This window comes from Anomaloglossus baeobatrachus, chromosome 4, assembly GCF_048569485.1.
Source record: "Anomaloglossus baeobatrachus isolate aAnoBae1 chromosome 4, aAnoBae1.hap1, whole genome shotgun sequence".
NCBI lineage: Eukaryota > Metazoa > Chordata > Amphibia > Anura > Aromobatidae > Anomaloglossus > Anomaloglossus baeobatrachus.
In genome coordinates, this window is record NC_134356.1 from 593,337,676 (window position 1) to 593,359,417 (window position 21,742).

Sequence of the window (21,742 nt, forward strand, 5' to 3'; positions counted from 1 at the left end):
ATGCTTGGGGTCATTGTCCATCTGTACTATGAAGCACCGTCCGATCAACTTTGCGACATTTGGCTGAATCTGGGCTGAAAGTATATCCCGGTACACTTCAGAATTCATCCGGCTACTCTTATCTGCTGTTATGTCATCAATAAACACAAGTGACCCAGTGCCATTGAAAACCATGCATGCCCATGCCATCACGTTGCTTCCACCATGTTTTACAGAGGATGTGGTGTGCCTTGGATCATGTGCCGTTCCCTTTCTTCTCCAAACTTTTTTCTTCCCATCATTCTGGTACAGGTTGATCTTTGTCTCATCTGTCCATAGAATACTTTTCCAGAACTGAGCTGGCTTCATGAGGTGTTTTTCAGCAAATTTAACTCTGGCCTGTCTATTTTTGGAATTGATGAATGGTTTGCATCTAGATGTGAACCCTTTGTATTTACTTTCATGGAGTCTTCTCTTTACTGTTGACTTAGAGACAGATACACCTACTTCACTGAGAGTGTTCTGGACTTCAGTTGATGTTGTGAACGGGTTCTTCTTCACCAAAGAAAGTATGCGGTGATCATCCACCACTGTTGTCATCCGTGGACGCCCAGGCCTTTTTGAGTTCCCATGCTCACCAGTCAATTCCTTTTTTCTCAGAATGTACCCGACTGTTGATTTTGCTACTCCAAGCATGTCTGCTATCTCTCTGATGGATTTTTTCTTTTTTTTCAGCCTCAGGATGTTCTGCTTCACCTCAATTGAGAGTTCCTTAGACCGCATGTTGTCTGGTCACAGCAACAGCTTCCAAATGCAAAACCACACACCTGTAATCAACCCCAGACCTTTTAACTACTTCATTGATTACAGGTTAACGAGGGAGACGCCTTCAGAGTTAATTGCAGCCCTTAGAGTCCCTTGTCCAATTACTTTTGGTCCCTTGAAAAAGAGGAGGCTATGCATTACAGAGCTATGATTCCTAAACCCTTTCTCCGATTTGGATGTGAAAACTCTCACATTGCAGCTGGGAGTGTGCACTTTCAGCCCATATTATATATATAATTGTATTTCTGAACATGTTTTTGTAAACAGCTAAAATAACAAAACTTGTGTCACTGTCCAAATATTTCTGGACCTAACTGTACCTTTTGACATCTTATGATCAAAGCCCTCTAAGTGAAACAGGTTGAGGGTCTATGGCAGTGTTTCTCAAGTCCTCAAGACCCACCAACAGATCATGTTTTAAGGTTTTCCTCAATCAGGTTTTCAGGATTTCCTTAATGTTGCACAGGTGATGGAATTATTCCCTGTCATTGAGGAAAACCTGAAAACATGATCTGTTGGTGGGTCTTGAGAACTAGAGTTGAGAAACACTGGTCTATGGGGTTTTCCAGGGGAGTATACAGGGTGGGTCCTTTCAGCTCCCTCACCTTACACTAAATCTTAAGGATCAGGGTGAAGGTGGCGTGTGATACAGTATGATTTTATATTTGTGGGCTTCCAGAGACTGGATCTACCAAGGTGTTGTAATAAGAAATGTTCAGCCCTAGGTCCTACTGGCCATAGAAACACTGCAGCTTTGCCACCAGAAAATTCAAGGAGGCGTTCGGCACCACCAGACGGCCATCATCCTTTTGCCTCTGTAGTGTTTCTAAATTGATGCAGAGTGGATTCCTTATACACTCTCTAAAAATAGTGTTATTTTTGTTAAATTATGTCTATGGTATCCCCAGCAGAGGAGGTGTAACATATATAACAACTGGGGTTCCTATATCATTTTGATAAGATTTGATAACCCACTACCGACAGTGTAAGCTTAGACAAGACCTCCATCTTCTGTCTCACCTTAGTAGTAACTTGTCATCCATGACTGAGACCGTTATCTAGAGCCCTCTCTACGTCAACTCTGAGACCACCTGTAGACCATGGCTCATAGGCCATGATTTTACCTCTGATATCTACAGGACACAGTGCAGATTTAGAACAGATCATGGTCAATCCTAAGTATCGTCCAAATCATTCAATTGAAAATTCCCACTGGTAAGATAGAGGAATTTCATTTTTGAAACACAGTAGCGTGCCGTTGGCATTAAAGGGGTGGTCCCATAAACAAAGTGGATTTCAATAATTAAATATTGGAATAATATTAATTTCCACAATTGGATGTGTTTACAAAAAATGTTCCTGTGCTGAGATAATCTTATATATGTGTCCCTGCTGTGTACTGTGTAATGGCCGTGTCTCACCGCTGGGGAGGATGTAATAGACTATACAGACTTTACAACATGAAATGAAAGCTGATTCTTTTTGTGAGGTAAAAAACAGGCAGGGAAATGTTTTACCTCACATAAAGAATCATCTGTGATCCTGTGCTATAATGTCTGTATACTCTCTTTTTGTGTCCTCCCCTGCACAGGATCTGTGGTACGATCAGTCCATGTCTCTGTATGATCAGACACGGCCATTACACAGTACATAGCAGGGACACATATATAACATTATCTCAGCACAGGAACGTTTTTTGTAAACACATCCAATTGTGGAAATTATAATTATTCCAAGATCTTTTAATTAAAATGAACTTTAAAATTAACTTTGTTAGCTGGAAAACCCCTTTAAGTGCTGCTGTTTTTTCCCCATCCACTTGATGATACCTGACTGTATGTTCTCTGATAATTATTAGGGATGATCGAATACCGCAAATATTCGGCAACGCCCATATTCACCGAATAAGTTGCCGCTATTCGATGATTTGCGAATATTCGATGCGCAATGTAAGTCTATGGGAAACCCCAATAGTTGCCGAATAGCAACTATTCGGGCTTCTCATAGACTTAAGGCTACTTTACACACTGCGATATCGGTCCCGATATCGCTAGTGTGCGTACCCGCCCCCATCTGTTGCGCGACACGGGCATATCGCTGCCCGTGGCGCACAACATCGCCCAGAGCCGTCACACATACTTACCTGTCCGGCGACGTCGCTGTGACCGGCGAACCGCCTCCTTTCTAAGGGGGCGGTCCGTGCGGCGTCACAGCGACGTCACTGAACCGCCGCCCAATCGCAGCGGAGGGGCGGAGATGAGCGGGACGTAACATCCCGCCCACCTCCTTCCTTCCGCATAGCGGCCGGGAGGCAGGTAGGGAGACGTTCCTCGCTCCTGCGGCGTCACACGCAGCGATGTGTGATGCCGCAGGAACGAGGAACAACCTCGTTATTGCTGAAGTAACGATAATTGGGAATGGACCCCCGTGTCGCCGATTAGCGATTTTTCACTGTTTTGCAACGATGCAAAATCGCTAATCGATGTCACACGCAACGGCATCGCTAATGCGGCCGGATGTGCGTCACGAATTCCGTGACCCCAACGACTCCGCATTAGCGATGTCGTAGCGTGTAAAGCCCGCTTTAGATTGCACATCGAATATTCGCATAGCGGCGAACTATTCGTTGGATAATTGCGAAGCCGAATATTGCCGAATATTTGTGATATTCGATCATCCCTAATAATTAAAGCTAATGGTTTTATAGCCAATGTGAAGAGCTGGGGGGCAGGGGGCATCGCTGCCATGTGCCCCTGCCCAATGCAAACGACTCTGTGAGACATCTGGTAATTCTCAACCCCGTCTTTGGTTGAGATATGGCATATTTTAGTGGAAGCTGTAGCCAAGCTAATGTTTTCGTCATCCCTGCATATCGGATTGTCTGCAGATCCCACCTACATGTCCCTGATCTATGGCGAACTTTACTCTCGTGTGATTGAGCGGTCTGTGACTAATGATCCCTACAGATGCCATGGACTTTACACCACGGCTAAATGGCTGTGTCCATCTTTGTAACCAATTTGTTTTATTGTTGTGATGTCAAACAAATGAAGCAATGTTGGAAATATTGTGATGAAAAAGCTTCTTCTTTTTGGGTTTACAGCTCCTATGCTGATTTACCTGTCTGCACAGTTTCAGCATTTAGCGCTATTGTTCTCTGATCATGCAGCCTTGGTGCCTATGTGCGCACGTTGCAGATTTGGTGCAGAAATTTTCTGCACCTTTTGGTAGAAAAACACATGCATTTTTCGTGCGTTTTTGTACCATGTTTTTTCTTAAAGAGGTGGTTCACCCCTTTTCATTATTGGCCACATCGATATTATGTTCAGAATCAAGGTTTCTTTCAACTACCTTGTGTTAGCAATAGTGCCTGTGAGTGGCGCTACTGCGGTCTGCTCATCCCCATCATGTGACCGCCGAGCTCTGTGACCTCGAATGTCCAGTGATGTCACATCAACTTCCTGCTCACCTGACATCACCGCGGCCGGCCCCAGTCTTCCTGTGTGATTGACTTTGGGCGGACTTTCACCCCTCATCACAGCCCAGCATTGCTCCTGCTTGTGGCGCTCTGCAGTGAAGGAGAGAGCAGGGAGATGCTGGGCTGTGAAATTGGGCTGTGACAAGTGGTGAAACACCGCCCACAACATAGTCACTCAGGAAGACTGCAGATCGTCTCAGTTGACATGACATCACCGGATCCCTAAGGTCACAGAGCCCGGAGGTCATGTGAAGGGGCACTATTGGCAACACCAAGTATTTGAGAGAAACCTTGTTTCTCAATATAATATCAATGTGACCATTAAAGGGAACCTGTCACCACTTTTTTGGCCTATAAGCTGAGGCCACCACCAGTAAGCTCTTATATACAGCATTCTAACATGCTGTATATAGGAGCCCAGGCCGCTGTGTAGAACATAAAAAACACTTTATAATACTCATCTAACAGTCGGTGCAGTTGGCCATATGGGCGTCTCCGTTGTCTGGTGTCGGCGCCGCCTCTTTTGGCCATCTTTGTTCTCCTTCTCTAGCCGCGGTGCATGACGCGTCCTACATCATACACACTCGCCGACATTCAGGTCCTGAGCAGGCACACTTTGATCTGCCCTAGCAGGGCAGATCAAAGTATTGTAGTGCCTGCGCAGGACCGGCGAGTGTGTATGACGTAGACGCGTGATGCACACAGGCTTCAGAAAGAGGCGGCGCCGACACCGTAGAGTGGAGACGCCCATATGGCCAACTGCGCGACCGTTACGTAAGTATTGTAAAGTGTTTTTTATGTTGTCACAGCGGCCTGGGCTCTTATATACGGCATGTTAGAATGTTGTATATAAGAGCCCGGTGGTGGTGGTCGTAGCTTATAGGCCGAAAAAGTGGTGACAGGTTCCCTTTAATGAAAAGGGGTGAACAACCTCTTTAATGAAGTCAATGGTTAAAAGGGCTAAAAGAAAATGCTAGAAAAAACGCACCAAGAATTGACATGCTGCAGATTATTTTCTGCATCAAATCTGCAAAGAAAAAAAAAAAGCATCGTGTGCACAACACTTCAGAATTTTCATTGACTTTGCTGGCATAAAGATAGATATGCAGATCTGTGCCAAAATCTGCACTAAATCTGCATAAAAAAAAATGCACCGTGCGCACACAGCCTTAAGGTACCTTCATCCAATTTTTGTTACGTCGATTTTGGAACTGATTCTTCTTCAAAAAACAACTATAAAAATACATTTTGAATATAAACTTCCTTTTCAATTCAATGAGAAATCATGCGTTCAGTGCACATCATGCTTTTTTTTTACACACGTTTTTTATGCGTGTGAAAAAAGACAATTGTTGAGGCGCGTCAGCTTAAAATTTTGCTCCAAATGGAATGACCTGAAGCAAAAAAAACAAAACAAAGGCTGCATAGAAAAAAAGTTAAAAAGTGCAACAAAACAAGGCTCTTTGGTTATTGTTCTAATTGCTGAAGCTTTACCAGCTGGTTAGCTCATCTGTTACCAGGATTTTCCTAACCCATTTGCGAGCAGCATGATGTACTAAAAGAGACCCTGATTCCAGTGATGTATCACTTACTGAGATGCTTGCTGTAATTTTGATAATATCACTGCTTTATTTGCTGGATTGATGTTATACAGTGCTCATGAATAGAGAGGACAGCTTAGCAGCAGGTTTACTAGTCATAATCTCCTGCTCATAAAACTAATTATATCAAATATACAGTAAGCAGCCCAGTATGTGACACACCGCTGGAATCAGGATCTCTGCCCCTACGATATGCCGCTCTCAGATGGCAAAAATCTGGTGACAGATTCCATTTAAAGGGCTCTACCACGTGGCTTAGGATAAGAAGCCATACCAAAAACGTCATATGCAGATACGTGTTCCAGGATAATTGCCCCTCATCAGTGCAAAGTAGGAGAACTAGTTTGACCAGAGTTCCTGACCTCTTCCTCTCCTAAGAGGATAAGAACATTATAAAAAGCCTGATATATAGGTCGTACCAATTAATACTACATCCTTAATAATTTGGCCATACCAGTCTCATATTTCTGTCATCCATTTTTTTTAGTGGCTGAAAGCAGATGAAGTGGTAAAGCCCAGCAGTGGGATGCCCATCCGTATAGAGAACCCCAACCAGTTTGTGCCGCTCTTCACTGATCCTCGTGAGGTTTTAGAGACCAGGAACAAGGTGGGTTGGGATTCTTTATATACAATCAATACTTTTTCAAGTGGAGCTCTTATAAAAGGGCCACTACATAATCTACATGTGCTCCAACAATGTTACTGGCCTTTTTCTTCTACAGACCAGGCTTTTTGCATGACACTTCTGCAGTAATTACATAGATCAACATGGACACTTAGAGGGTTTACACAAAATACTAACTTGTCCCCTATCCTTACTGATCACCAGGACCTGACCAATAGCACCCCACTGATCCCAAGATCAGATCTCTGGTATCTGCAAACATGGCTCCACAGATCCCTATATGTGCACATGTTCAACCTCCGCTCCATTCATTGTCTATAGGACTGCGGGAAACAGCTGAGCTCAACGTTTCCTGGCAGTCCCATACACAATGAAGGCAGCAGAACCGGAGCATGCACACCTACGCTGCATTAAAGACGAAGCTCTGCATAGCCATGTTTCCGAATTCCAGAACCCCGATCGAAAGGGTACTTTACACGCTGCGATATCGGTATCGATATCGCTAGCGAGCGTACCCGCCCCCGTCAGTTGTGCGTCACGGGCAAATCGCTGCCCGTGGCGCACAACATCGCTAACACCCGTCACAAGTACTTACCTGCCTAGCGACGTCGCTGTGACCGGCGAGCCGCCTCCTTTCTAAGGGGGCGGTTCGTTCGGCGTCACAGCGGCGTCACTAAGTGGCCACCCAATAGCAGAGGAGGGGCGGAGATGAGCGGGAGGTAACATCCCACCCACCTCCTTCCTTCCTCATTGCCGGCGGCCGCAGGTAAGGAGATGTTCCTCGTTCCTGCGGAGTCACACATAGCGATGTGTGATGCCGCAGGAATGACGAACAACCAGCGGCATGCACCACCAACGATATTATGAAAAGGAGCGACGTGTCAACGATCAACGATTTTTGACGTTTTTGCGATCGTTGATCGTCGCTCCTTGGTGTTACACGCTGCGATGTCGCTACTGGCGCCGGATGTGCATCACTAACGACGTGACCCCGACGATATATGGGTAGCGATGTTGCAGCGTGTAAAGCACCCTTAAGGATCATGCGGCGGTCCAAGTGAAGCATGGATTAATATTTAAGGTGTGATAATTTAATGGAAAAATCACCTACAGCGAGTGTCTAGAAGAACCAGTCAGAGAAAGTGAGAAAAGGAGGGAGGGAGGGGGAAAGTTCAATACTGAAAGCGTTTTCATTTTCATCAAAACACAGGAGGACTAAACTGGATCTTAAAGGAAAAGACTCTTCCAAGAATAAGCCTGAATACTAATATTTTAAGTTGTATCTCTATACATTGGTCCCTCTGCCATAGTCCGGGTGAATGGTGTCTTTTCAAGGAGTATCACCATCTCAAATGATGCTCACCTTGTTCCGCTTTACCGTTTTGTGTTTGTCTTTAGCATGATATCACAACTGATTCTTTTTGTGAGGTAAAACATTTCATTGCCTATTTTTAAACAATGTTTTACCTTAAAGAAAAAAAGAATCAACTATGATCTAATGTCTTTATACTCTTGCATCTTTCCCGGGATTGTAGATAATTCCTTTAGGTAAAACATATTTTTAAAAACAGGCAGGGAAATGTTTTACCTCACATAAAAGAATCAGCTATGATCCCTTGCTGTCTTGTCTGTATACTCTTTCTTCCTCCAGTGCACAGGAGATGTGGTATGGTCAGACACGGCCATTACACAGCACATAGCAGGGACACATATATAACATTATCTCAGCACAGGAACATTTTTTTGTAAACACATCCAATTGTGGAAATTATTATTCCGAGATCCATTAATTAAAATTAACTTTGATTGTGGATCAACCTCTTTAAGACGGTATTACAAATAACATTCCCTCTGTATTAAAAACCATCCAAGTAGACGTCTCCAGTAGGCAGGGAACCTTTACGTGGTTCGGCCGGACAGAGATTTTTAAAATGAATCACCTCTCGTGCATTCTCTACCTTTTGAAGACTTTCCTTAAAGTAATACCATTCTCTGCTATAAATCCCTATTGACGATATAGAACAGCTATGTCTGGCGGATGTGATAGGTCTTCAATAACCTGTGACTCTAGCAGCAATTCACAGGCCAGCAGGAATTAACTCCTGCTAGACCGATCACCACTGAGCACAAGACGGGTCGATGCCCAGCTCTGACTGAGCAAATCAAAAGCACCAGGTGGCGTGTCAGACTCTGTAGTGTGAACAGAGTCAGAAGTTGCTATGACACTTGGTGAGTACAGAGCAGTACACTGCACGATACAGAGACAAGATTACTGCATAGGTATGGTATCAGAACCAAGCTTAATGCATAAATATGGTACTGTAATCAAGCTTAATATGTAGATATGGGAACAAATACGAGCTTACTGCATAGATAAGGGAGCAAAACCAAGCTTACTACATAGATACAGTACCATAACCCAGCTCACTACATACAAAAAGGTTACCTAGTGAGTCCCTTTTGAACACCATTTTAAAAAAATGAAAGAAAAAATACCTTTTGGAAAATTTTATTTTCACCTTCAAAAAATATTTTCAGATTCTGTGTTAAAATACGGCTGTTTGCAAACTCTCTGTGCTCATCACCCCACTGCTCTATATGCATGCCGGATCCATTTTATTTATAGTACACCGCATGCAACCACAAGCCACCGGACCGTTATTTTACCAGATCCATCTACCGGATCCAGCATAAAACCGGCCCGGTGACTTGCGGTTGCATGCGTTTGACTGCTGTTTTTTGCCAAATTTTGACGGATCCGTTTTTTTTTTTTACACCCCCACAAAGGTATATATACATTGTTTGACTGTTCTCTGTACCCCTTTTGTTGACATGATCACGTGACTTCTGGTGGTTGCCATGGTAGCACAGGGTCATGTGATGACGTCTGTAGCTAACATGAGTCACTTCCTCTCAATGCCGGAATACAGCCGGCATTGAAAGTAAAGCAGCGTATCTGCAGATCTTAGCTCTGTAGCTGTGATCTGGAGGTATAGCAGAGCGATCAGATTGCTGATCGCTATAGCCCCCTAGGGGGACTAGTAAAATAAAAAAAAAGTAAAAAAAAAGTTTTAAAAAATTAAAAAAAAAAATATATAAATAAAAGTTCAAATCACCCCCCTTTCACCCCATTGAAAATTAAAGGGTTAAAAAATATAGACATATTTGGTATTGCTGCTTTCAGAAATGCCCGATCTATCAAAATATAAAATCAATTAATCTGATTGGTAAATGGCGTAGCAGTAAAAAATTCCAAACGCCAAAATTACATTTTTTGGTCACTGCAAATTTTGCGCAAAATGCAATAACAGGCAATCAAAACGTAGCATCTGCGCAAAAATGGTACAGTTAAAAACGTCAGCTCGAGACGCAAAAAATAAGCCATCACTGAGCGATAGATCCAAAAAAATAAGAACGCTACGGGTTTCGGAAAATGGCGCAAAATGTGCACCACTTTCTTTTTATATTTTTTTTAACCCCTTAGATACAAGTAAACCTATTCATGTTTGGTGTCTACAAACCCGCACCGACCTGTGGCATCACACTGACACATCAGTTTTACCATAAAGTGAGCACGGTGAATAAAATTTCCCAAAAACTATTGTACGATCACACTTTTTTTGCAATTTTTCCGCACTTGGAATTTTTTTGTCATTTTCCAGTACACCATATGGTAAAACTTATGGTTTTATTTAAAACTACAACTCGTCCCGCAAAAAATAAGCCCTTGTATGGCACGATTGACGGAAAAATAAAAAAGTTACGGCTCTTGGAAGAAAGAGAGGAAAAAAAACACGGAAAAACGCAAAATGCCCGGGAGCTGAAGGGGTTAAAGCATGTAGAAATTTGTACAATTTAAATATACTCACTGTTTTGAAGATTTGGGGTGCCAAACTTGGGGCGATTACTGGCTCCTGGGCTGGGAGGTCAGCAGCTGTGAAGGTATAAAGAAAGTACATTAGAACAAAAAAAAAAAAAAAAAGCAGGCCATTATAACAGCACAGTGTGACAAAACTTACATTTGGTCAAAGCTCTGGGGTGTTCAGTCAATTCTGAGACAATGTGGATGTTCCTTGGTATACATACTTCAAGATAACTTTGTTTTCCTACTTTCCGGGCATGCTCAGTACTGAAAACCGCATCCTGCCAATCAGATACGGTGACTTGCGGTACAAAACAGATTCGGCACTCATTGAAAAGCATTGCAGAGCGCGCCGCAATGTACCGGATGCGGTGAAATGCGGTATTTTATCTTCATACGTAAAAAACAACATGTTGCGTTTTTGTATCAAGATAAAATACCGTAAATTACCGGATCCAGACAGTAACGCACACAACCGCATGCAAACGCATCTTACCACAAGTCCATTGAAAATGCATTGAGCGCACAAAGGATCCAGTAAGATGCGAAATGATGTGAAACCAGCCTTAAGCTGGTGTCACACACAGCGACAACGACAACGACGTCGCTGCTACGTCACCATTTTCTGTGACGTTGCAGCGACGTCCCGTCGCTGTCGCTGTGTGTGACATCCAGCAACGACCTGGCCCCTGCTGTGAGGTCGCCGGTCGTTGCTGAATGTCCAGCTTCATTTTTTGGTCGTCACTCTCCCGCTGTGACACACACATCGCTGTGTGTGACAGCGAGAGAGCGACGAAATGAAGCGATCAGGAGCCGGCACTGGCAGCTGCGGTAAACCAAGGGAAGACCTTTCCCTGGTTACCCGATGTTTACGCTGGTTACCAGCCTCCGCCGCCCTTGCTGCCAGTGCCGGCTCCTGCACTGTGACATGTGGCTGCAGTATGCATCGGGTAATTAACCCGATGTATACTGTAGCAAGGAGAGCAAGGAGCCAGCGCTAAGCAGTGCGCGCGGCTCCCTGCTCTCTGAACTGTGACATGTAGCTGCAGCACACATCGGGTTAATTAACCCGATGTGTGCTGCAGGAGAGCAAGGAGCCAGCGCTAAGCGCGGCTCCCTGCTCTCTGAACTGTGACATGTAGCTGCAGCACACATCGGGTTAATTAACCCGATGTGTGCTGCAGGAGAGCAAGGAGCCAGCGCTAAGCGCGGCTCCCTGCTCTCTGAACATGTAGCACAGCGACCTTATGATCGCTGCTTCTGCTGTGTTTGACAGCTAAGCAGCGATCATAACAGCGACTTACAAGGTCGCTGTTACGTCACCGAAAATGGTGACGTAACAGCGACGTCGTTGTCGCTGTCGTTTAGTGTGAACCCAGCTTAAATTATGCCAGATGTACTATTCCTTTGTTCAGTAAATCAAGAGACATTAGCCATTGTTTCATGTCAGACTGTTTGATGCCTCTTTCTGTATGTTAATTTGTGGAGTGTCGTCTGCATTTGTAGGACAACTTTGCAGTCTAAGTGAATCAGCAAACAATGAGGGAACAACAATTATTGTCCCCTCCCCAATTCCTGTAAGACACAATATCCTGAAATGGTAACTGTGGCATATAAAAAGGTTCTTGCTCCTGTCACCGATATCATTCTACAGGACTTCAGCCTAGGGTCCATGGTTCCAGCTGGAGGATTACAGAACTGCTCCACTGTCCAACACTGAGCCCATAAATTCACTTGGAGCACCCAGGATGGAACAATCCAGTCTCCTAGCTACAGACCTCACTGTGGTTAGTCAGGTTCCTATGCTTGCCACTATCTCCTTTCATTTGGTTACCACCAAAGGCAGGGTGCTGCTGACTGGGATAGTTGGCCCTAGATGCCCTGAAGTCACAAATATTCTAATCCCTGGCGGGCCAGCAGAAGGGTGAGACTCTGTCACTTGTACCATCATGTGTTCTTTCTGGGAAAATGCTATATGCTGTTGACTGTTGGTGGCCCAAAAGTCTAACCGAAGTGTGGTACCTTCACCCTGTGTTGTGTTCTGCCCACAGGGAAGAAGTACGGGCTTTCAGTGGGATGAGCCCTGGTCCATGCGGTCTTTTTAAACACAGTGTGGCCAGCGGACAAGAGCACCCACTGACCTACATGTCTCCACAACAATCACGTGCCAACCTCTTTCGCTTCTGATAAACCCAATCGAAACAATAAGAGAAGCAGAAGATTCTTGGCAAGTGCTTGTCTCTATAAAAATTGCACATGGAGCAGGTGGTATGACGAGCGCCGAGAGTGTAAAAACAGAGGAATCCTAATAGTACATAACACAATGCTAAGAGGCAGTGAAATTCTACAAATGTTCTAGACACCTCTGTAAAGTTAACTTGTCACCTTGAGAAATGCTATTTATCTGCGTCAATCTGCGGCTAATTAGCGTTTATAGCCTGATTAGCCGGCTTACTGGAAAAAATGTTGGCTGCAGGTAGAATTTTAAGTTTTATTCTCTCTGCAGCGACTCGCTTCCAGTAATACTAGCAGTTTGGGAGCTGATCCAGTCAATGGTCACTACACAGTCAGCGTGCTGTAATAACTGCCCAGCACTTTGATTGTGACATTTTCATATGTGCTCCAGCCTAAAGGGTGCGTTACACGCTGCGATATCGGAACCGATATCGCTAGCGAGCGTACCTGCCCACGTCGGTTGTGCGACACGGGCAAATCGCTGCCCGTGGCGCACAACGTCGCTAACACCCGTCACAAGGACTTACCTTCCCTGTGACGTCGCTCTTGCCAGCGATCCGCCTCCTTTCTAAGGGGGGCGGTTCATGCAGCCTCACAGCGCCGTCACACGGCAGCCATCCAATAGCAGAGGAGGGGCGGAGATGAGAGGGCGGAATATCCCGCCCACCTCCTTCCTTCCTCATTGCCGGTGGACGCAGGTAAGGAGATGTTCGTCGTTCCTGCGGTGTCACACATAGCGATGTGTGGTGCCGCAGGAACGATGAACAACATCGTACCTGCAGCAGCAACGATATTAAGGAAATGAATGACGTGTCAACGAGCAACGATTTTTCACGTTTTTGTGCTCGTTGATCGTCGCTCATTGGTGTCACACGCTGCGATGTCGCTAACGGCGCCGGATGTGTGTCACTTACGACGTGACCCCGACGATATATCGTTAGCAATGTCGCAGTGTGTAAAGCAACCTTTAGGCTGGGCTTCATAGGACAACCAACATGGCAGGAACACATGGCAAGCCGTCATCAATCTGCAACTGTGTTATGGGGGACGTATGGGTGCTGATGAGTGCATGCGCTGGTCACCGCACTAATTGCCGCTGTCAGTGACTTACAAGGGCTTTTAAAACTTAAAAGGAATATCCGGGACTCTGTTAAAAATGAAATAAAATTGTGCCTAAGCACTAACCGGCATATGGTTGCTACTTACCTGTCTGTTGTGCCGGGCGCCGTTCTGCACCGGTACAGAGCGGTCACAGACCATTCTTGCTGCTTCCCCTGACATGACATCAACAGAACGGCGGCATCTTTTCCTCTCCTCTGTGGACAATGAGGGACAGCCGGCTGTCAATCAGCATGACTTTTGGGTTTTCATTGGCTGTAAGCCATAATCATCAACATTACCAGAAATAAACACTTGAAATAGATCCCTCTGTGAGTAATGACTCTATATAATATAAGTGTTTCCCTTTTTGTATTCAATTACTAAAATAAATTAACTTTTTGATGATATTCTAATTTATTGAAAAGCACTTGCACATACATATATAAGCAGATGCATACTTTAAGACATATACACAAAGTTAAACGTATAAATATTCACATGCATAATTAAATATATGTACACAATCCTATACTGTATACACAGACACACACACAGACATACATAATTTGGGTGTTTTCAGTTATGGTGATCTGAAACCGCACATTCTTCTGGCTTGGCTCTTGTTTCCCATTTGGCCCATATAGTTGATTGAAGATCGTCTTTGGCAGTAAGGAGCCAGTGCAGTGTGCACTGTGTGATGTCAGTATAAGGCTAGGTTCACACTTCCGTTAAATTGTACCAGTCACAATCCGCGGCTCTGGTAAACAACGAAATCCATTTGGCGGATTCCGTTGTTCCCATAGACTTGTATGAGCGGCGGATTGTGACTGATGATGCTGCGTTGCATCCTCCGCCCAACTGATAAGTCGTGGAACGACTGACCGTGGGGCGGAAGGAACGCCGCTTGTAACGTTTATTGAGCAGTGCAATCCATAGGATTTCGCTGCGCATGTTCTCTCTGGCTCCCTGCACACGTAACCAGGATACACATCGGGTTACCAAGCAATGCGCTTTGCCTAGTTACCCGATATTTACCCTGGTTATGTGTGCAAGGAGCCAGCGCTAAGCGGTGTACGCTGGTAACCAAGGTAAATATCGGGTAACCAAGCAAAGTGCTTTGCTTAGTTCTTACCCGATATTTACCCTGGCTACGTGTGCAGGGAGCCCGACACGTCCCCGCTCGGCTCCGCCCCCTCCTGCACTCTGCATGTACACACACACACTCACACACACTCACCTGTCCCCAGCCATGCAGACCGCGGCACTGACGTCCTCAGCGCCATGGCCCCGCTCGGCTCCATCCACCTCGCCCTCCGCCCCCCCCCCCGCACACAACGGAGTCCGACAATGAATTCTGTTCTTTGTCATCCGTTGTACAACGCATCAGTCACAAGCGTCAAGCAACGCATGTGACTGATGCAAAACAACGGAAATGTGAACCTAGCCTAAGGGTATGCTCCTACAATCAGTGTAACTCGCGTTTTGGATGCAGCATATTTTTGCTACGTCCAAAACACTGAGTTTTACAGTACAAGCAAAGTGGATGGCATTAATAGAAATTTTATGTCCACTGTGCTTTATTTTTACGCTGCGTAAACTGACCCACGTTGTGTTTTTCCAAGCCGCAGTATGTAAATTTTTCTTGTGGGAACGCTCTGTGCATATTTTCCCCCATAGACTTGCATTAGATGCGGAAAATCCACAGGTTAAAGACACACACATGCGTTTTTGGTGCATTTACGCAGCGAAAATGCCCCAAAACTAATTTAATCTGCACCTAATAGTGTCAATACCAGGAAGTTTCAAAAACAAAACAGCTTTTTCTTTATCGTTCCTCTATGGGAGACCCAGACCATGGGTGTATAGCTAGCGACCTCCGGAGGACACACAAAGCACTACACTCAAACGTGTAGCTCCTCCCTCCGGGCTATATACACCCCCTGGATGACAATCTACCCAGTTCAACGCTTTGTGTTTCAGGAGGATACACACACTTTTATTTCCTCATATTTTTTCAATTTTATTTTAATTTTTTAAAGATTTGGAAGAAAAGCGGGTCCAGTCTGGACTCCCGGCATGTCCCTTCACGCTCCACTCTGCGGGGTGCTGTTAAGGTTGATTTTAATAAGGCTGGAGCCTTCACATGCCGAGCTCCTTCGCATCCTCTGTCGAGGCTCTGTTTGAAGTGGGAGCCATCACGGTCCTCTCTGCTTGCAGGAGGCCGGCTCCATCCACAGCCCTGTCTGGTCCCTGCTGGAAGGAGCGTTAACCCCACTCAGGGACATGGCCCTGCGTCTCAAAGCTAAGTATTGAGACGTTTTTTCAGGGGTCCCGGGTGCTTTTATTATGGGGGCAGTATGTGCTTTAGCGTTACTGTTAATTTCGGCCGGTTCTGGGAATTTCCCATGAGAACCGCGCCGACGGTGCCTGCTCGTCGGCCGCACTTTAAAATCTAGGCCCCGGCTTCAGTTTGGGCCTAGTTTCGTTTTTGGCTTCTTCTGTATGTTTTGCATACAGCGCCGCCCACCGCCCGGCCAGCAGAGGGGAGGGCACTCCTCTCTAAGGAGATGTCCCCTCCCCTGTCTACCCCCCTGTATCTCTGTGCCTCTGATTTCCCGCTCCTGGGCTTATACACGCCCCCCCTCCTTCTCCCAGCGCCATTTTATCAGCGTTTTTATCACTGAGAAGCGCTGGATGCTGCAGCTGCATACTTTTTGGAAAGCTGTCACTTTACAGGGGAGCGGTGAAATCCGGAGGACACAGAGAGCAGGGCTGGTAAGCCACAACCTATGGTTGTGGATTTTTATACACTCAGGCTTTCTACTGGAGTGTGTTTTGGCTGCAGAGCTTCCTCCACAGCAGCATGTCTGTCACTAGGAGCAAGGCTGCAAACATGTATGCTATATGCACTGCTTGCAAGCTAATTCTGCCAGAGCCTAGCACGTACCCACATTGTGATAACTGTGCTAATATGGTTGTGTCTTAGCCTGGAGCCTCCTCAGGGGTCCCTCAGGCTGCTTCGGTCCCGGTGGCTGAACCCCCGGCTTGGGTAGCATCCTTTTCACAGGCTCTTTCCAAGTCGTTTGCCGATTCCATGGGGCAGCTGTCCCAGACGCTGCTGTCTATGCATCAGCCTCCCTCTCAGGGTGTCTCTGCGGCTCCGAGCTCTGCAGAGCCCTCAGAGCATGTCCTAGGACCCCGTCCCCCTAAACGGAGACGCACGGACCCTTCTCCTTCCTCGTCCCACGGCTCTGATTCACAAGCCGAGGTGCGGGGCGAGGATGATTCACTTACTGTGGGCTCAGACTCTACCTCTATGTATCCCATTGACTTGTCTGACGGCGATGCGGACGTTAGTGACTTGATTGCGTCCATTAACTCCGTACTGAACCTCAACCCACAGGAGTCAGAGGATCAACCCTCTCTGGTAGAGGTACACCAGTTTACCTCTCCTAAGAAACCTAGGAGTATGTTTTTTAACCACTCCAGCTTTCAGACCACTGTTAACAAGCCTAGGGCCTGTCCTGACAAACGTTTTCCGAAACGTAGTTCAGATGACCGTTTCCCGTTTCCACCGGAGGTGGTTAAGGACTGGGCCCAGTCCCCAAAGGTGGACCCTCCAGTGTCCAGAATCTCAGCCCGCACAGTAGTTGCGGTGGCCGACGGCACTTCTCTTAAGGATCCCACTGACCGCCAGGTTGACCTTCTGGCCAAGTCTGTATTTGAGGCGGCAGGAGCCTCCTTCTCTCCGTCTTTTGCGGCGGTATGGGCTCTTAAGGCTATCTCTGCCTCTCTGGCGGAGATTCATTCCTTTTCCAGGGACTCTATTCCTGAGATGGATGCCTTAACTTCCCGAGCTTCGGCTTTTGCATCCTACGCCATGTCTGCCGTCCTGGAGGCTTCTCATCGCACGGCAGTGGCTTCCGCTAACTCCCTCGCGATCCGCAGGATCTTGTGGCTTCGAGAGTGGAAAGCGGACGCTTCCTCTAAGAAGTACCTTGCGAGTCTCCCTTTTACTGGGTCACGGCTGTTTGGGGAACAGCTGGATGACATAATTAAGGAAGCTACTGGCGGGAAGAGTACTTCCTTGCCACAAGCTAAAGCCAAGAAACCTACCCAGGGCAGGAACCAATCGAGGTTTCGTTCCTTTCGTTCCTCTAACTGGTCATCCTCTAAGCCCACAGTCTCGTCCACTACCGCCAAGGATCGTAAATCCAACTGGCGCGCAAAGCCGCGTCCTCAAAAGACCGGAGGAGCCGCTGCCACCAAGGCAGCCTCCTCGTGACTATCTGGCCGCGCCAGCAACGTCCTTGGTCGGGGGCAGGCTCTCCCACTTTGGCGACGTGTGGTTGCAACACGTCTCCGATCAGTGGGTGCGGGATATCATCACCCACGGCTACAGGATACCTTTTTCCTCCAGCCCGCCAAACAGATTTTTTCTGTCCACCCCCCCCCCCTGCTCCAAAGCCGCCGCCTTCTCTCAGGCCGTGGCATCCCTGCAGACCAACGGTGTAATTGTTCCGGTCCCCGCCCGGGAACGGTTCAGAGGTTTCTACTCAAACCTCTTTCTAGTTCCCAAAAAGGACGGTTCCTCCCGGCCCATCCTGGATCTCAAGCTTCTCAACAAGCATGTTCAGGTGCGGCACTTTCGCATGGAATCTCTAAGATCGGTCATTGCCTCAATGACCCAGGGAGATTTTCTGGCATCCATCGACATCAGAGATGCCTATCTGCATGTGCCTATTGCGGTTTCACACCAGCGCTGGCTACGCTTTGCGATCGGAGAGGAACATTTCCAGTTCGTGGCTCTTCCCTTTGGCTTAGCCACGGCCCCCCGAGTGTTCACCAAGGTCATGGCAGCAGTGGTTGCGGTCCTGCACCTCCAGGGGTTGGCAGTGATTCCTTACCTGGACGACCTTCTAGTCAAGGCCTCATCCAGTGTAGACTGTCAGCGGAGTGTCTCGCTCACTCTCGCCACTCTAGTCCAATTCGGGTGGCTTGTCAACCTCCCCAAGTCGACTCTGACCCCGACCCAGGTACTTTTGTACCTAGGGATGCAATTCGAGACTCTGCCGGCACTTGTCAAGTTGCCCTTAGTCAAACAGCAGTCCCTTCGTCTGGCGGTGCGCTCTCTGCTGAGGCACCGCCGTCATTCCATCAGACACCTCATGCAGGTGCTGGGTCAGATGGTGGCGTCCATGGAAGCGGTTCCCTTTGCCCAGTTCCATCTGCGTCCCTTGCAGCTGGACATTCTCCGCTGTTGGGACAAGCGGATCTCTTCTTTGGACAGGCTGGTGGCTCTGTCATCACAGGCCAGGAACTCCCTTCAGTGGTGGCTTCAGCCCCTCTCCCTTTCACAGGGACGGTCCTTCCTGACTCCGTCCTGGGTGATCCTCACCACGGATGCCAGTCTCTCCGGCTGGGGAGCGGTGTTTCTCCATCACCGAGCACAGGGCACTTGGACTCCGTCCGAATCAGCCCTCCCGATCAATGTGCTGGAGATCAGAGCTGTGTTTCTAGCTCTCCTAGACTTTCACCACCTATTGGCGGGCAAGCACATTCGGGTTCAGTCGGACAACGCGACAGCGGTTGCCTACATCAATCACCAGGGCGGAACTCACAGCCGTCTGGCGATGTTGGAGGTTCAACGAATCCTCCAGTGGACGGAGGACTCAAAGTCCACCATATCCGCAGTCCACATCCCAGGCGTGGAAAACTGGGAGGCCGATTATCTCAGCCGTCAAACCGTGGACGGCGGCGAGTGGGCACTGCATCCGTCAGTGTTCAGGTCAATTTGCCGCAAGTGGGGCACTCCGGAAGTAGATCTAATGGCTTCCCGGCACAACAAGAAGGTTCCGGTTTACGTGGCTCGCTCCCACGATCCTCAAGCCTTCGCAGCAGACGCACTGGTTCAGGATTGGTCTCAGTTCAGTCTGGCCTATGTGTTTCCCCCTCTAGCGCTATTGCCCAGGGTTCTGCGCAAGATCCGAATGGAGGGCCGTCGAGTAATACTCATTGCTCCGGACTGGCCCAGGCGAGCCTGGTACCCAGACCTGCTCCGCCTGTCCGTAGGGGTGCCGTGGCATCTTCCGGACCGCCCAGACCTTCTCTCTCAAGGTCCGTTCTTCCGCCAGAATTCTGCGGCTCTCAGATTGACGGCGTGGCTCTTGAGTCCTGGATCCTGACGGCTTCAGGCATTCCCTCTGAGGTCATCTCCACCATGACTCAGGCTCGGAAGTCTTCCTCGGCTAAGATTTACCACAGGACTTGGAAAATTTTCCTGTCCTGGTGTCGCTCTTCCGGCCATGCTCCTTGGCCGTTCGCCTTGCCGACCATCCTGTCTTTTCTACAGTCGGGTCTACAGTTGGGTCTGTCCCTCAATTCACTTAAGGGACAGGTGTCGGCTTTGTCGGTATTGTTCCAGCGGCGTATCGCCCAACTGGCTCAGGTGCGCACCTTCATGCAGGGCGCATCTCACATCATTCCTCCTTACCGACGACCCTTGGATCCCTGGGACCTTAATTTGGTCCTCACGGCCTTACAGAAACCCCCTTTTGAGCCTCTCAGGGAGGTTCCTTTGTCTAGACTGTCACAGAAAGTTGTCTTTCTAGTAGCCATAACTTCTCTCAGGAGAGTTTCTGATTTGGCTGCGCTTTCTTCGGAATCCCCCTTTTGGTGTTTCACCAAGACAAGGTGGTTCTTCGTCCGACTCCGGACTTTCTCCCTAAGGTGGTGTCTTCCTTCCACCTTAACCAGGACATTTCATTGCCCTCTTTTTGTCCGGCCCCTGTGCATCGCTTTGAGAAGGCGTTGCACACCTTAGATTTGGTGCGGGCGCTCCGAATCTATGTGTCTCGCACCGCCGAAGGTGCACCTCACTTTTTGTGCTAACCACGGGTCAGCGCAAGGGCCTTTCGGCGTCTAAACCGACCTTGGCTCGTTGGGTTAGGTCGGCTATCGCCGATGCCTACCAATCTTCTCAGGTGCCTCCCCCGTCGGGGATTAAGGCGCACTCGACCAGAGCTGTCGGTGCCTCCTGGGCTTTCAGGCACCAGGCTACGGCTCAGCAAGTGTGTCAGGCTGCCACTTGGTCCAGTCTGCACACTTTTTCTAAGCACTACCAAGTGCATGCTCATGCTTCGGCAGATGCGAGCTTGGGCAGACGCATCCTTCAGGCGGCTGTCGCCCATTTGTGAAGTTAGGTTTTGCCTACTTCTCCGTTTCGTTTATTTCCCACCCATGGACTGCTTTGGAACGTCCCATGGTCTGGGTCTCCCATAGAGGAACGATAAAGAAAAAGAGAATTTTGTTTACTTACCGTAAATTCTTTTTCTTATAGTTCCGACATGGGAGACCCAGCTCCCTCCCTGTTGCCTGTTGGCAGTTTTTTTGTTCCGTGTGCTTCACGGCTGTTGTTAGTAGACAGAGTGCTGGTTTTGCCGAGTTTTACTCTATCTCTACTTATGGGTGGATGTCCTCCTTCAGCTTTTGCACTGAACTGGGTAGATTGTCATCCAGGGGGTGTATATAGCCCGGAGGGAGGAGCTACACGTTTGAGTGTAGTGCTTTGTGTGTCCTCCGGAGGTCGCTAGCTATACACCCATGGTCTGGGTCTCCCATGTCGGAACTATAAGAAAAATAATTTACGGTAAGTAAACAAAATTCTCTTTATTTTAAAGATGACACACCAAACAGAGAAAAAAATGCAGCATCAAAAAACGCAATAAAAAAAAACGCAAGTAAATTAAGGTGCAGATTTGGTACAGAAATTCTGCAATGTCAAAAACTCAACTGATCCTGATCGTGGGAACTGTTCACAGCTTTATCTGCTGTACTGTGAAGCAGCCGGGTCAGCGCTGCGCCTGTAAATATGTTAGTATGACAGCCTGGCCGCATCACAGTATAACAGTCTGTTATACTGACATTACGCAGCTGGTGGCAGGCCAGCCCTATAGAGATGCTGGTAGAGCGGCCCAGAGGGCACATGCCCCTCTGCCCCCCGGTCCAGTCCATCCCTTGCTAGAACCTGCCTCTTT

The 21,742-nt window shown here is 47.5% G+C and overlaps 1 protein-coding gene across 5 annotated transcripts in view; it reads left to right on the plus strand.

Moving 5' to 3' along the window:
• ADD2 (adducin 2) overlaps window positions 1-21,742 on the plus strand; it is a 197,050-nt gene that overhangs the window by 110,406 nt on the left and 64,902 nt on the right. For 4 of the 5 annotated variants that reach the window (XM_075346143.1, XM_075346145.1, XM_075346148.1 and 1 more), the window contains exon 11: window positions 6,371-6,490. The exons of the other annotated variant lie outside the window; for it this stretch is intronic. In XM_075346143.1, coding sequence (XP_075202258.1) covers window positions 6,371-6,490 — 120 coding nt within the window. The remainder of the gene's footprint in view (window positions 1-6,370; window positions 6,491-21,742) is intronic. 5 annotated transcript variants of the gene reach the window in all.